At 47.5% G+C, this 14,308-nt stretch overlaps 1 protein-coding gene across 1 annotated transcript; it reads left to right on the top strand.

The window, feature by feature from the left end:
* The first annotated feature begins 3,528 nt into the window (after positions 1-3,528).
* On the top strand, positions 3,529-13,693 carry LOC131196530 (GTPase IMAP family member 2-like). The gene is made up of 4 exons (XM_058179379.1): positions 3,529-3,692; positions 6,412-6,481; positions 7,674-7,715; positions 10,528-13,693. Exons 2-4 carry the CDS (start codon positions 6,460-6,462, stop codon positions 11,385-11,387), a joined length of 924 nt encoding a protein of 307 aa, XP_058035362.1. The 5' UTR covers positions 3,529-3,692; positions 6,412-6,459; the 3' UTR covers positions 11,388-13,693.
* Positions 13,694-14,308: the final 615 nt, after the last annotated feature.

Below are 14,308 nucleotides of genomic sequence, written 5' to 3'. Positions count from 1 at the left end.
CTCGGACCTGGTATAGGTGGCTCAGTGACTAAGACTCTGAGCTTGACGATCAGAAAGGTCGGCAGTTCAGTGGTTCAAATCCCTAGTACAGGTCTCCTGCGTAAGCAGGGGGTTGGACTAGATGACCTCCAAGGTCCCTTCCAACTCTGTTACTGTTACCTCCGAGGTCCCTTCCAGTTCTATTCTGAGTGAAGAGCACAAAGACAATTCAGACAGAGTCGCTGCCAAGCAACTTGAATCTCCACAAATTAGTGGGGAAGGCTGAACGGCTTCCCACGGCCCCTTTGAGGGTCACCCCTACAGGAATTGAGAGGGGTCTCCAAATCTTGGGAAAGGGGGCAGGGCGATCTTGGGGTCATGATAAGCCCAGCACAGGGAGTGTGAATCCAGATCCAAGCAGACCCAGCAGCCTTAGAAGAGCTCCAGGATCTCTGGAAGGCTGGGAACGGCGAAGCTTGTTGGAGCCTGAAACTTTATTTATTTATTTATTTATTTATTTATTTATTTATTTATTTATTTATTTATTTATTTATTTATTTATTTATTTGTCAAACACAACCATATATATAAGCATAAGCATGAAATAATTATATGAAATTGGATACAGTCAAAGGGAACATTAGAACAGGAACGGTAGGCACTCTTGTGCTCTTATGCACGCCCCTTACAGACCTCTTATGAATGGGGGGAGGTCAATAGTGGACAATTTTTGGTTGAAGCTTTGGGGATTTTGAGAAGAGACCACAGTCAGGTAGTGATTCCAAGCATTAACAACTCTGTTACAGAAGTCATATTTTCTAGAATAGAATAGAATTTTTTATTGGCCAAGTGTGATTGGACACACAAGGAATTTATCTTGGTGCATATGCTCTCAGTGTACATAAAAGAAAAGATACGTCTGGGCAGGGGGTTGGACTAGAAGGCCTCCAAGGTCCCTTCCAACTCTGATGTTGTTATGTTATGTTATGTTAAGGTACAACATTTACAACACAATTGATGGTCAATATATCAATATAAATCATAAGGATTGCCAGCAACAAAGTTACAGTCATACAGTCATAAGTGGAAAGAGATTGGTGATGGAAATTATGAGAAGATTAATAGTAGTGCAGATTTAGTAAATGGTTTGATAGTGTTGAGGGAATTAATTGTTTAGCAGAGTGATGGCCTTCGGGGAAAAACTGTTCTTGTGTCTAGTTGTTTTGGTGTGCAGTGCTCTGTAGTGTCGTTTTGAGGGTAGGAGTCAAAACAGTTTATGTCCAGGATGTGAGGGATCTGTAAATATTTTCACGGCCCTCTTCTTGATTCGTGCAGTATACAGGTCCTCCATGGAAGGCAGGTTGGTAGCCATTGTTTTTTTTTTTTTGCAGTTCTAATTATCCTCTGAAGTCTGTGTCTGTCTTATTGGGTTGCAGAACCGACCCAGACAGTTATAGAGGTGCAAATGACAGACTCAATAATTCTACAGAGGAATTATTATCTAATATAATTATTATATTATATAATTATATAATATTAATTATTATATAATATAATAATTATTATCTAATTATTATCTAATTATCTTGATTATTATCTAATCAAGATTGGAGCAGTTCACATTAAGCTTAAATCTATTGTGTGCTCGTGTATTGTTGTGATTGAAGCTGAAGTAGTCTTTGACAGGAAGGACATTGTAGCAGATAATTTTATGAGTTATGCTCAGGTCATGCTGAAGGCAGCGGAGTTCTAAATTTTCTAAACCCAGGATTTCAAGTCTGGTGGCATAAGGTATTTTGTTGTGCTGAAGGTGCATGTGAGAACTTTGCTCCAGGACTTGTAGTAAACATGGGGATGTTTGGGGCATAGTGGGAGCAAATAAAGGGAAGTCAGACCTGTTCTCTGGCTGTGTTGCTTTTGTATCACGCTCCAGGTCATTACACATGATTCAGCTGGAAGATTTGTAGGGCCACCCCCTTAGAGGAGCGGTCCCCAATCTTTCCAACTTGGTAGCCCAGCCCAGTCCGGTACAGGTGTGTGTGTGAGTGTGTGGCACACAGATGTCTCCCTCTCAAGCCAGCTGCAATCACTCCCAATCGCTAGCCTAATCTGGCTTCAGGCACGATAAACTTAATAGGGGAGGAGTCTCCGCTTTAATGCCCCCGTCCTCAAGGCAATCACTAGCAGTTCAGATCGCTAGCCAATACGGCTTTAGGCGCGATAAATTCAAAAAAATAGTTTTCCACTTCTTTTACCCTTTTACGGCTGCTGAGGTGCATTTTATGGTTGGGGTCGCCACATAGTGGGGAATTGTATTAAAGGGGTCGTAGCACTATAAAGGTTGAGAACCACTGTTCTAGACCAAGGTTTGTAACAGCGTTGTATAGGGTAGTATGGATGGGTTCAGTTGTACATTCATTTGTTATCCAGTTAATAGAAGGTAGTTTAAGGTCACCCAGGAAGATGAGAGGATATGGGCAAGAGGTAGCCCATGTTAGTAGTGTGATTAAGATGGTTCAATGGTTCGGCCAGCTCCGTCACAACCTGGAAAGATATGAACCCCTGGCCCCTGATGTTGCAGTCTTAGAAACCACACATAAACCTTGATCCATCCATCATTCATTCATTCATTCATTTATGCCTGCATGCCATCCAGTGAAGTATTGAGTCTTCCTGATCTCCTTGTTTGGTGCGGCTCCTTGGCTCACTGTTGTGTCTGGCAAGGTTTCTCAGAAGCGGTTTGCCATTGCCTCCTTCCTAGGGCTGAGAAGGTGGGACTGGCTGATGGACATCTAATTAGAATCCAGGGCCGGCCTGGCTCTCCTGCCTAATGGAGCCTGACCTAATGTACAGAGGGAAGACTGGGAGCTCTTCAAATCCTCTTGGGAATCAGGCAACCATGGTGTGTGTGTGTGTCTGAGAGAGAGAGAGAGAATGAGAAGAGGAAGAAAGAGAAAGAGAGAATCAGAAGAGAGAGAGAATAAGAGAGGCAGAGAGAGAGAAAGAGAAAGAGAGAAAAAGAAAGACACAGAGAATGAGAAGAGAGAAAGAGGAGAGAGAGGGAAAGAGAAAGAGAGAATAAGAGAAAGAGAAAGAGGAGAGAGGGAAAGAGAGAAAATAAGAACGAGAGAAAGAGAAGAGAGGGAGAGAAAGCGCAAATAAGAAAGAAAGAGAGAGAGAATAAGAGAAAGAGGAAGAATGAGAAGAGACAAACAGACGGACAGACAGACGGGACGGACGGACAACCGCCATCTCGCAGGGAGAGTTCAACGCATTTGTCCTGCTGGCAACGAGGGAAGGCCAGAACCGGGTTTTGTGATAAAACGCTACAGGGTTGTGTAAATCCCTCCCGGTTGCCGGGAAGAATGTAACAGGCAGGTCTCCGGTTGCCCAGAGCCCCAAGCCAGGATAAAACCGGAGACGGGCGGGGGGACACTCCCCAGAGATCTTTGAGCCCCTCCTCTGCACTGGGCTGGGTGGATCGTGGTTGCGCCACTGCACCCCGCCCCACACCCAACACACGCGCACACAGACACAGAAATACACAAACAAGGGGATGTGGTCAAAACAGTGCGGGGGAGGAGCGTGGTGGAATTAAGCCCTCTGCCCGGCCAGGGACGCTCCGCGGCGCAGGAGCTGCCGGATCCTGCGAGGCTCCCGGGAAGATCCAGAGCCAAACGGGGATCACGCACAGGTTTCCCGAAGCAACGCAGGTGGGAGTGGGCGATGGTGGTCCCTTCCGCGGCAGGGCAAGAGGAGAGGAAGAGGATGGGGTCCTCCCGGGGGGGGGAGGAAGGAAGGCTCCTGGGATCTCAAGCCAAAAGCATCCGAGAGCCGCGCAAACAGGGGCTCAGTCTTCCCTGCGGAAACCCCCGAGATTCGGAAGAAGAGGCTCGGACGGGGTGCCTCTCGGGGACTGGGTTCCCGGAGACCCCTCGCCTCCCGCTCTTTGCTTTCCTCCCCCACCCCCACTTCGCCCTCCCGGTCCCCTCCCCTCTGATGTCCTCGTCCCGGCCGCTCCCCAAATCAGAGGGTCTCAGCAAAGAGCCGCCAGGAGTTGCGACCCCGCCTTTCCTCCTCCCAAGACTTTCGCTTTCTGTTCCGTCAGGCAGCTGTTCCCACCGCCCGGCTGTTTTTGTTTTCCTGAGGGATGCAGGGCGGGGGGAATGGAGGAGGGAGAAGTGCCCCCCCCCTTTAAGGGGTGACGCAGAGACTCCTGGAGCTTTTTCCGGCCCGAGTAGTGGTGGGGGAAGCTTTGGAGTGTCTCTTGAAAGCGGAGGGCGAGGCGCAGCTAACCCGGTGGGGAAACAAAACAGGCTCCCCTGCCCGAAGCTTGCACAGAGAGTGAAGCAGCGAGCCGTTTAATGTTAAAATAAGTGGTGCGACTGTTAGAAGAAATATCCATCTGGGTTCAGTTCCAAGTGGGGACAAAGACACTGGAAACATGGAGGCTGCTTGGAAAGATGGTTTAATGGTGGCCAGGATCACATGGCTTGAGTTCCTGAACAGAAAAGGGCCAGATCCTGTGTGCTCCCTGGTTTTATGCTTTTTCTGAGCTTTGAACTTTCTGGGGCACAGGAAGAGTATCCTGATTGGCTGTCAGACTCCCAGGGGCTGGGGGTCTTAGCTAGCCTTGCTGGCTGATGTAACCTTTCCAGGTGCCATGTGGTGAAATGGGTAGAGGCTAATCCTATCTTTGTCATGAGGGCCATGTCTTAATCCCATCACCCTGGAGCTGAAGGTCTTCTGTGTTGTAGATAAGATGTCTTTTGTCTTTCTGGGGCTATTAACAAAGGTGGGGGAGGTGGCAGGAAATTGCTCTGACTTTAAAACATGTTTCTCCATTTCTCATCCAGGGAAATATATTCTGCCTTTTTAAATATTTTCTAAAATATTTCATTCTTCTAGGAGGGGGGTGGGAAACGTGGGGTGGGGTTTAGCAAAGTAGCCCCCCCCCGAACAGATCCCATAGCAAGTTTGATGCCACACACAAACACACACACACACCCTTCGAAGGACAAGTGCCTCCCTTTTCAGCCCCCAATCTTCCCAAAACGTCTACTTCCCCTCTTTCTATGCTTTGTCTCCTCCCTGCCCCCATTTCCTTTAAACTACCTTTCGCCCTGGTTTCTTCATAGGCATTTGCATTTCGCCCGAATGCATTCTGCATGGGTGTTTCACCACAATTCCATAATTCCTGTGGCTTTAGGATTTAGCTACATGAGCGTAGTAAGCTGAGACAAGCAGCTGAGGCACGGGTGTCAAACTCAAGGCCCACAGGCCGGATGTGGCTCGCGGGGCTGCTCTGCAAACAAGGCCTGCGATGTATCTGTGCATGGCCCTCCCAGGCCCCGTTTCCCCTGTGATGGCCTCCTGCAGCCCTCTGGCAGCAAAAATTGAGCTCCATGGCCTGCCTGGGCTCCGTTTTCAGCCACGAAGGCTTCCTGCAGCCGTCTCCCAGTGAAAACGTAACCCGGGCGTGCCACACGCGGCCTCCCCGAGCTCCGTTTTCGCTGGCAGAGGGCTGTAGGAATCCTTCATGGACACAAAATGGAGCCTCTAGTGATGTCCAGCTGGACATGCCCATCTCGGCCATGTTCCCTCCCTCAGGTGAAACACAACCCTGATGCAGTCCTCAATGAAATCGAGTTTGACACCTCTGGACTAATGGGCAAGATTGGATGGTTAAACTCTCTTTAACCCAAAACGTAATGGAAATCTCACAGAAGACTAGTCCATTTTCACCAGCCCTGACTTGCCTTTTAGAACCACCGATTTTTCTTGTTCTACCAGCCTGGGCCAATGAGCAATTGACCATCTAAACCAGGGGTGTCAAGCTCCATTTCATTGAGGGCCACATCAGGGTTGTGTTTGGTCTGGGGGGGGGGGTAGGCATGGCTGTGAGGCATGGTCATCTTGACATCACTCGTGTCAGGGATGGGGGGCGCCTGTGGTGGCCCGGTGGGGCTGGGGGGATCCATGTGAGGGCCTCCTTCAGTGCTTTGCCAGCAAAAACAGAGCTCCGGAAGGCTCTATCAGGCCCTCCTGAGCTCCGTTTTCAGCTGCAATGGCCTCCTGCAGCCCTCTGCCAGCAAAAATGGAGCTCGGGGCCGTCGCAGCCAAAAACGAAGCTCGGGAGGGCCGTGCGTGTGTTGGGTGCAGCTGTGGTGTCGGGGGCGCCTGTGGGCCAGATCTAAGCACCCTGGTCTGGGTCAGCCAGGGGGCAGGGGGACACAACTAAAATAAGAACCCTGGCACCTTTTCGGTGCAGGACGGGCCCGGGGGCATCGCTAGAAAAAGCAGGGGCGAAGCGGTCACCGCTCCCATTTTCTGCCCCCCTCCCCCCAAAATGGGGCCTTGGGCAGTCCCTCCCTCACCTCAAGAAGGGGGTCTCTCTCTCCCCCCCCCATCTTCTCTCTTCTGTCCCCGTAGTCTGAGCTGACGGGATTGGCATCAGCAGCAGCTGGAGATGGCGTTGCAATGGCTTTGGAGCTTGGTCTGGGTAAGTGTGAGAAGTGTGTGTGTGTTTTGGGAAAGGCCCTCTGCTCTGGGTGTGGCAGAATTTGGGGGCTGGGCAAAGATCCAGCCCCTGTTTTCCCCCTTCCCATCATACTCCAGACCAGCCCTATCTGATTTTCTAATAATGAGGGGCAGGCGAGGCTCTGAGGCTAAACTGTCCAATGCCCCCCTCCCAAAAAGAAAGAATGCCTCCTCCAGCCCCATTTCCCTCCTCCCCCTTTTCCCCTCCCCCTTCCCTCCCTGCCACTCCTTTCCTTCCTTGGTGCTGGATCCCTTCAGAGCATCTCAGCCCCCCCCCCCCCGTGCCCCTTAGTGGGAGGAGGGGAGATGTATCCAGAGCAACTTGGGGGCAGTGTGTTGAAAGGGGTTGGGGGACAGAGGGCAGAAAGGGGAGGGGCTTCCTCTGCCCCACTGGATGTACCAAGGCGCTGGGGGGGGGGAGAGTCACTTCTGATTGGTGGTTTCTTTCCACTCTTCCAGAGACCTGTGAATAAGAAGGACACCCTGGGTAAGCGAGGAGGGCACCACACCTGGCATATAAGGACAGGGTGGCGGGGGGCTGAAGAGCAATGAAGAGGATTGGGGGGCTGGAAGCTAAAACATACAAAGAACATACATACGGTTGCAGGAATTGGGTCTGGCCCAGTCTAGAGAACTAAGGGGGAGACTAAGGGGGGGGGGAAACAGGACAGCAGCCTTCCAGGATTTGAAGGATTGCCCTGAACAGCACTACACACTAGCACTGATGATGTTCCCTAGTGGGGTCATGAAACATCTGCAAGAAAACAACCAAACTCAGCACCAAAGACCTCCCTGTTGCCCTCCTCCCCCTCCTCTGGAAATCCACTCCCTTCTAGCACTGACAATTTTCCTTTGTTGGCTCATGAAACCTCTATTCTCTATTTATTCTATTATTCTACATTCTCTTCCTCTTCTCTTCTCTATTCTATTCTATTCGATTCCGTTCCGTTCCATTCCATTCCATTCTATTCTATTCTATTCTATTCTATTCTATTCTATTCTTTATTCTGTTCTGTTCTCCTATCCTATCCTATCCTATCCTATCCTATCCTATGAGACACACACACACACACACACACAACCTCCCCTCCACCCACCACCCCAGCTTATATCCAGTTCCAGATTCCATGACTGATACTCGTCCTTGTCCTTAGGGAAAGATCCGGATGGAGACTTCGAAGAGGTGATGATGGAAGGTAATTCTTGTCATCTCTTTCACTTAGGAACGCTCTCTCTTAGCAGCTGTTTTGCATGATCCCACTCCCTCCCCCACCCCTGGAAAAAAGTTTCTTAGATGACCCACTCCTGAAATTATACTGGGATGAGGCACGGAAGCAATACAGCCAGAGAACAGTTCTAACTCCCCTTTATTGTTCCTATTTGCCCCCCAAGCGTCTCCGTGTTTCCTGCAAGTCCTGGAGCAAAGCTGTCCAATCACACACACACACACACACACACACACACACACACACACACACACGACAGCCTCTGGCTGCAAGTAGTCCAGCAAGCCTGCAAGCCTGCAAGGCAGAAACTGAGGCAAGAAGTCCAGCCAGGTAGGCAAACTCGGCAAGGCACACAAGACAAAACATAGCAAAATCCGGATGTCAGCAACAGCACCTGAGGCTTCATGGATTCAACCCTTGTTCCCTCCCCACAGCATCTCTTTAAATCTTATTCTCTGCGGGGCCACTCTAGAAAGAGTGAAGGACCAGCCTATGGTGCCTCTGCCAGAGAAAACAGTGCTTGCGGGGGCCACGTGCCCCTCCCTGAGCTCTGTTTCCGCTGGCAGAGGGTTGCAGGAGGCCGTCACAGCTGAAAACAGATGTTGAGCTGGCCACGCCCTCACTGCCCCTCGAGGTCAAACACAACCCTGATATGGCCCTCAATGAAATTGAATTTGACACCCCTGGTTTACAGAGTCAGCCTCTTGCCTCCCCCTGCCTCCCAAAAATCTGGGTCCTCCTTTGACTGACCTCAGAAGGACGGAAGGCTGTGTTGACCTTGAGCCAGTCCGGATCGAACTGCGGGCGTTATGGTGCAGTACTGCATTCTAACCACCATGAGACACAAAGGCGCAGTAGAGGCTCTAGAGCACGGGGCTGGATTAGAACAGTGGTCACCAACTGATGGTCCATGGACCACTGGTGGTCCATAAGAAAATTTTGGTGATCTGGAGAAAAATTATTTGCATTTTTTTATATTGCTCTAAATCAGGGGTCCTCAAAGTATGTCCCCCTGGGACAGATACGTGCAATGAATATTTGTGTTGCTGCAGAGCGCCCCCCCCTTTGGGGTCTTTTTGTGTGGGACGGAGGGGGCAGAAATTCCCACTCAGAGTCTGCTTCAGCCTCCTGGTGTGAGGCTTTGGGTGAAGGCTGGAGGGAAGTGCCACTAGTGGCAAAGAACTGGAGGGCCTCGTTCCAGTGGGACTGCATCACGGTCTGGAACTGGCTGACCATTTCAGCCTGCTGAGCCTCCAGGTGCCGGTACCTGGCCTTGCACTCCCGCAGGTCTTCCCTCTGCTTGGAAAGCCTATGCTCCTAGTCCTCAGTGAGGTGCTTCTGCTGAGCCTCTTTCTCGGTCAGATCCAATTTGAACTGAGCTGTTTTGCCAAGTCTTTCTCCTGGTGGCTGCTTAGCTCCAGCAACTGCTTCCTGTTGGGGCCCTAAGGAGCCCGGACGGGCAGGTGAGGAGTGGCTGGGAGGGGAAGGATGAGCAGAGGCCGGCGAGGCACCCATTGATGTGAGTGACATCGGGTTGGCCACACCCACCCAGTCACATGACCACCTAGCCACACCCACCCAGCCGGTCATTAAGCAGATCACATTAGTAGTCCACGGGATTTAAAATTATGAATTTAGTGTTCCCTGAGGTCCGAAAGGTTGGGGACCCCTGGATTAGAAGACCTCCCAGGTCCTTCCAACTCTTGTTAGTCTGTATTCTGGGAAGGCCTGTTAAGATATTGAATTTAGTGGCTGGAAGGGTCAACTTTACCATGGGCTGGAACATGCAGATGTGGTGGACTGAGTCAATCTGTGCTGTGATTGGTTGCCTTAAGGATAGAGGAGGCGTTTCCTCCCCCCCCCCCCCCGCTGCCTTTTTTATTCTCTGTGTTCCATATGCTGTTCCCCTCTATCTTGTCTGTGGCAAATATCAATGGAAATTATATTTATTTACAGAAAATGCAAACGCAGGACTGAGCAGCCCATGCACACACAAAGAGAGACAGAAACACACGCACCTCGCACATGGAGCCTCCTCCTCTGCATTGGGGAAGTCCCACACGAAAAGGCAGAAACAGAAATGACGATTGGGCCTTGAAAGCATGCCTATACTCATTTACGGACTGCCTCAAAGTAGAAGCGAGGGACGATGCGACTCTCACAATGTAGATCTGGGTCAGGTGGCATTCTCAATTCAGAGCCTTCAAAGAGACTGCTGTGTGTGTATGTGTGTGTGTGTGTGTGAGAGAGAGAGAGAGAGAGAGAGAGAGAAAACGCTGCTCTGGGACTTGCCATAAAAGTGGGAGCATTTGTGGGAAAGTTGGAGCATTAAAGGGGGTTTGAACTCTTAGCTGGATATGTGGTCTTCATGCCTTGTCTCGGGTCATCACATCCTGGCCCAAAATCCTAATAACGTGCCATGCATCACACACCAGCAGCCCTGAGCCTCTTTCCGGTCAATCTCAGTTTGCTTAGACCCAGCTTTGCTTGTGGAGAGAGGGGGCGGGCTGGACAGAGTGACTGTATTTTGCTAAAGTGAGGTTCACACGTTGTGAGAATCTGCCTGGCTGAGCAGCCCATTTTAGCAGCTCTGGGAGATTCACACACACAAAAAAACCATCATTGAATCACTTCAGGGCAGCGGGTGACTCTTTTCCGAAATCGTCATCATTTTCAGCCGGTTCAACGATGCGCCAACATGTTGGATTATGGCCCCCAATTTCTTCCTGGGCCTGTGAGAAATGTCTCGATTCCTCTTTGTAACTATCTTCCAAACCCGCAGGGGAGGACACCGTACTCCGGCTGATCCTGGTTGGAAAATCCGGAAGTGGGAAGAGCGCCACGGGCAACACCATTCTCGGCCGGAAGGAGTTCAAGTCCATCTTGGCGGCAAAAACCATCACCCTGAAGTGCCAAAGGGGGGAGGGAAGCTGGCAGGGCATGAAGATCTCCGTGGTCGACACGCCCGCCATGTTTGATTCTGAAGATTATGATGGAATTGTGCACGATGAGATCAGGGCTTGCATCGAACTCTCCCGGCCTGGCCCCCATGCCCTGATTTTTGTAACCCAGGTGGGACGCTTCACCGCAGAAGATGCCGCCGCTGCAAAACGCATCTGGGATATTTTTGGGGATGAGTCTGCCAGGCACACAATCGTCCTCTTCACCTGTGTGGAGGATTTGGGAGGGAGCCTCCTGGATGAGCATGGGAGACTCCTGGACGAGTACGTCACACAGTCTGACAACAGGAGTCTGCAGGAACTGATCCGGCAGTGTGAGAACCGCTTCTGTGGGTTCAACAACAAATCCACGGGAGTCGAGCGGGAGAGGCAGGTCTCGAAGCTGATGGAAATGGTGCAGGGAATCATTTCCAAGAATGGGGGGAAATACTACATCAACCGGCTGTACCTGGAGCCCAATTTATGGGACGAGCACATCCAGATGTTGAGAAAGCAGAATCAATTGGCAGAGGCAATCAAATACTTTGTCTGGACCTCTCGAGGAAAGATCATTTCAGTGGGTCGATTTCTGTTATCATTCCTAGATGTTAACATGAATGCAGACAGAGGTCCTCCTCAAATTACAACCAGTACTTCTCTGACCATTCAGAGTGCTAACAGCCCTGAAAAAACAGATGTATGATAGTTTTTCACCCTTAAGACCATTGCAACATCCCCAGGATCATGCAATCGAAATGCTGGTGTGTAGCAACTGACTTGTCTTTATGATGGTTACATCATCCTGGGCTCACAGGATCCCCTTTGGCGACCTTTCAATGAGCAAAATCCAGGGGGACGTTGGAATTCACTGAACAACCGTGTTACTAACTTCACCCCTGCACCAATTTGCTTAAGAGTGGTTGCAGGCAAGGTTATAAAATGGGCCAACCTCACTTAACGGTCTTGCTGAACCACAGAAATGGGTTAATTTGGTTCAGTGGTTGTAAGTTAAGGTCTTCCTGCATCACGACTTCACATTGCCTCCAAATCCAGAAACGATGTGCTTCTTTAAATTCTGCTTTCTTCACTTGAGAAATAAACACAGAGCTGCAGAGCTAGTGTCCTCTCCACTTCTCTTTTGCCGTTGATTGTTGAAATGTGTGTGGGATTCCATCGGAAGCATCGTGGCGAGACAGTCGGGGAATATCGAGCTCTGATGAGCTTCACAAAATCCCAGGCTGATGAACTCACAAAATCCCAGGCTGATGAACAGATCTGTCTTGTAGGGATGGGGAAGAAATAGAGGCATCTCGGAAGACCAAGAGGAACTGGGAAGTTCCTTGGAGGTCAGAGAAAACTCTTTGACTTGGCGGCGGCGGAGGTGGCCATAGTGGCCATCATTAAGCTGGGGCAACCGAACCAAGATTTTGAGCAGCAATGGTGATTTGGACGGAATGTTGAAGCCGGGTGAGTGAATACCAACTCACAGGCAAATGAAATTAACTTTAATTTGGCAAAAGATGTCCCGGCAGTGAAATAGCGGCTAAATTGAATGGGGAATGTGAATACAGCAAGGAAAAAATAAAACGGAAATATTAAGCCCTAAAGCTTGAAAAAGAATTTGTTTTTTTGGAATATAATTTGTGGAGATACCCAAAACAGCAGGGGGGGGGGGGAACCCATAAACGGATTTGGAGAGGTTTGAGAATTTTCAAAATGTCTTTTTGTTTATAAAAGAAAGAATTGGGAACAATAATCAAAAGCCTGGTGAAGTTTCTTTTTATTTTCCCTTTTTCCCTTCAAATTGGATTTGGATTGGACTTTAAAATGAATAGATTTGGATACGAACTTTAAATTGAATTTTTTTGGGGGGAAAAGAAGTAAAATGTGGTTTTAAAAAATGGATACTTTCGCAGCTTGTTGATTGGAATTGTGGACTGGAGAGACACACGCTCAGGTGGAGGGAAAAACTACAAGGATTAACTTGTGTTTTGGGAAAAGTTGTTTTTTTTTAAGTGATAAGACTGGTGTGAACTTTGGGGAAGAATTTGTGTGCCTGAAGGCTGTTTGACTTTGATAATCAAAGAAGGTGAAATACAACCCAGAAAATATAGAATGGCACAGGGAATAATGGAAATGATGAAAAGGATGCAAATGTCTTTAAAATGGGAAATAAAGGAAATAATCACAATGTCTCATGGAAAATTTAAATTAGATGGACTAGGAAAGTTCAAGTTTCAATTTATTACAGCCATAGGCCAGAACAAATAAAAAACACTCAGTAAATATACAATTAAAAATTCAAGAGTAAAATAATACATAACAGATAAAATCTATGATCAAATCCAGTTATCAGATGGACTAAGAACTATGTTGGAATATACCCAAGAAAACATGGAAATTATGAAAAAGAAGCAAGTGTTATCGAAGATAAAGAAAAAAAATACTAATTGTGAAAAATTAAATGATTGTGTGGGGAGTAATGAAGAAAAATGAATGATGATAAAAATAGAAAGGTTGAAAAGAAAGAAAAAAAGGGGGAAGAGAAAAAAAAACAAAAAATTTAAATGATTACACTGGGATTAACAGTGGCAAAAGAAGAATAATTAAAAGGGGAATAAGGAGAGTAGTTGGAAACATATTGCAAACTAGGAGAACAGACAAAAATAGAGAGCAGAAAGAGACAAGGGGGAATACAAAGTTAAAGGACCACTTTGGAAGTAACAGTGAGAATATAAGAACAGGGGAAAGGGGAAAGAGTAGAGTAGATAGAAATACAGGGCAAATAAAGAGAGTAAAGGATTTTAAGAGAAAGAAGAAAAAAAGGAGAAAGAAAATAAAATAAAAAATAGCTGACAATATATTAAATGGTTTAAATATTAATAATGGAATTTGAAAGTATAAAAAGTCTTTAACTGTAATTACGGAATTCACTTAAAGGATTAGAAATGATACGTTATGAAGATTAAGGGTTTTTTTTCTTTCTTGATTATGGTTTATTATAAAGAATTATAAATTTATAAGTTGAATATTATATGAATTGTTTTGAATTGCAAATATATGAATGATTTTAATGTTTGATAAATAGTGTATATAAAATTTTACAAATCAATTTTGATAACGATTGATTTGAAAATAAAGAGTTTAAATGAGAGAGAGCAATGAGAAAAATGGGGGGGGGGAAGAGGGAAGTTGATAAATGATTAGAATTCAGGGCCAAAGGGTAAAATAAGCTATACAACATAAATAAAGGAAAGAAAACAAAAATAAGAGAAATGGAAAAATATATTAATATAAACATACAAAATGTGTTGGAAGAGAACTAAAAGTTGTATAAATCTGAAACCTGACTAATACTCTCTTCAGAAAAAATGTATGTTCGTGTGTGTGTGTTAAAAAAATAAAAATAAAAAACTTTTTACAAAAAAAGAGAGAATTGTGTGTGGGGGCATCAGCCAGGGGTCTTCCTCTTTGAAGACCCTCCTCCACCTTCTCAACAGCAGCAGCCTCTCAAGGCCAGCCTGGCCCCATGTCTTTACCTTCACCGCAGTCCAGCTCAGGAGCACCCCCCACTCCCAGTTGCACCATTATCAAAGCTGACAGCATTTATCCTGGGTGAGTTAA

This window comes from Ahaetulla prasina, chromosome 4 (assembly GCF_028640845.1).
Source record: "Ahaetulla prasina isolate Xishuangbanna chromosome 4, ASM2864084v1, whole genome shotgun sequence".
NCBI classification, from domain to species: domain Eukaryota; kingdom Metazoa; phylum Chordata; class Lepidosauria; order Squamata; family Colubridae; genus Ahaetulla; species Ahaetulla prasina.
This window is presented reverse-complemented; position numbering and strand designations above follow the sequence as displayed.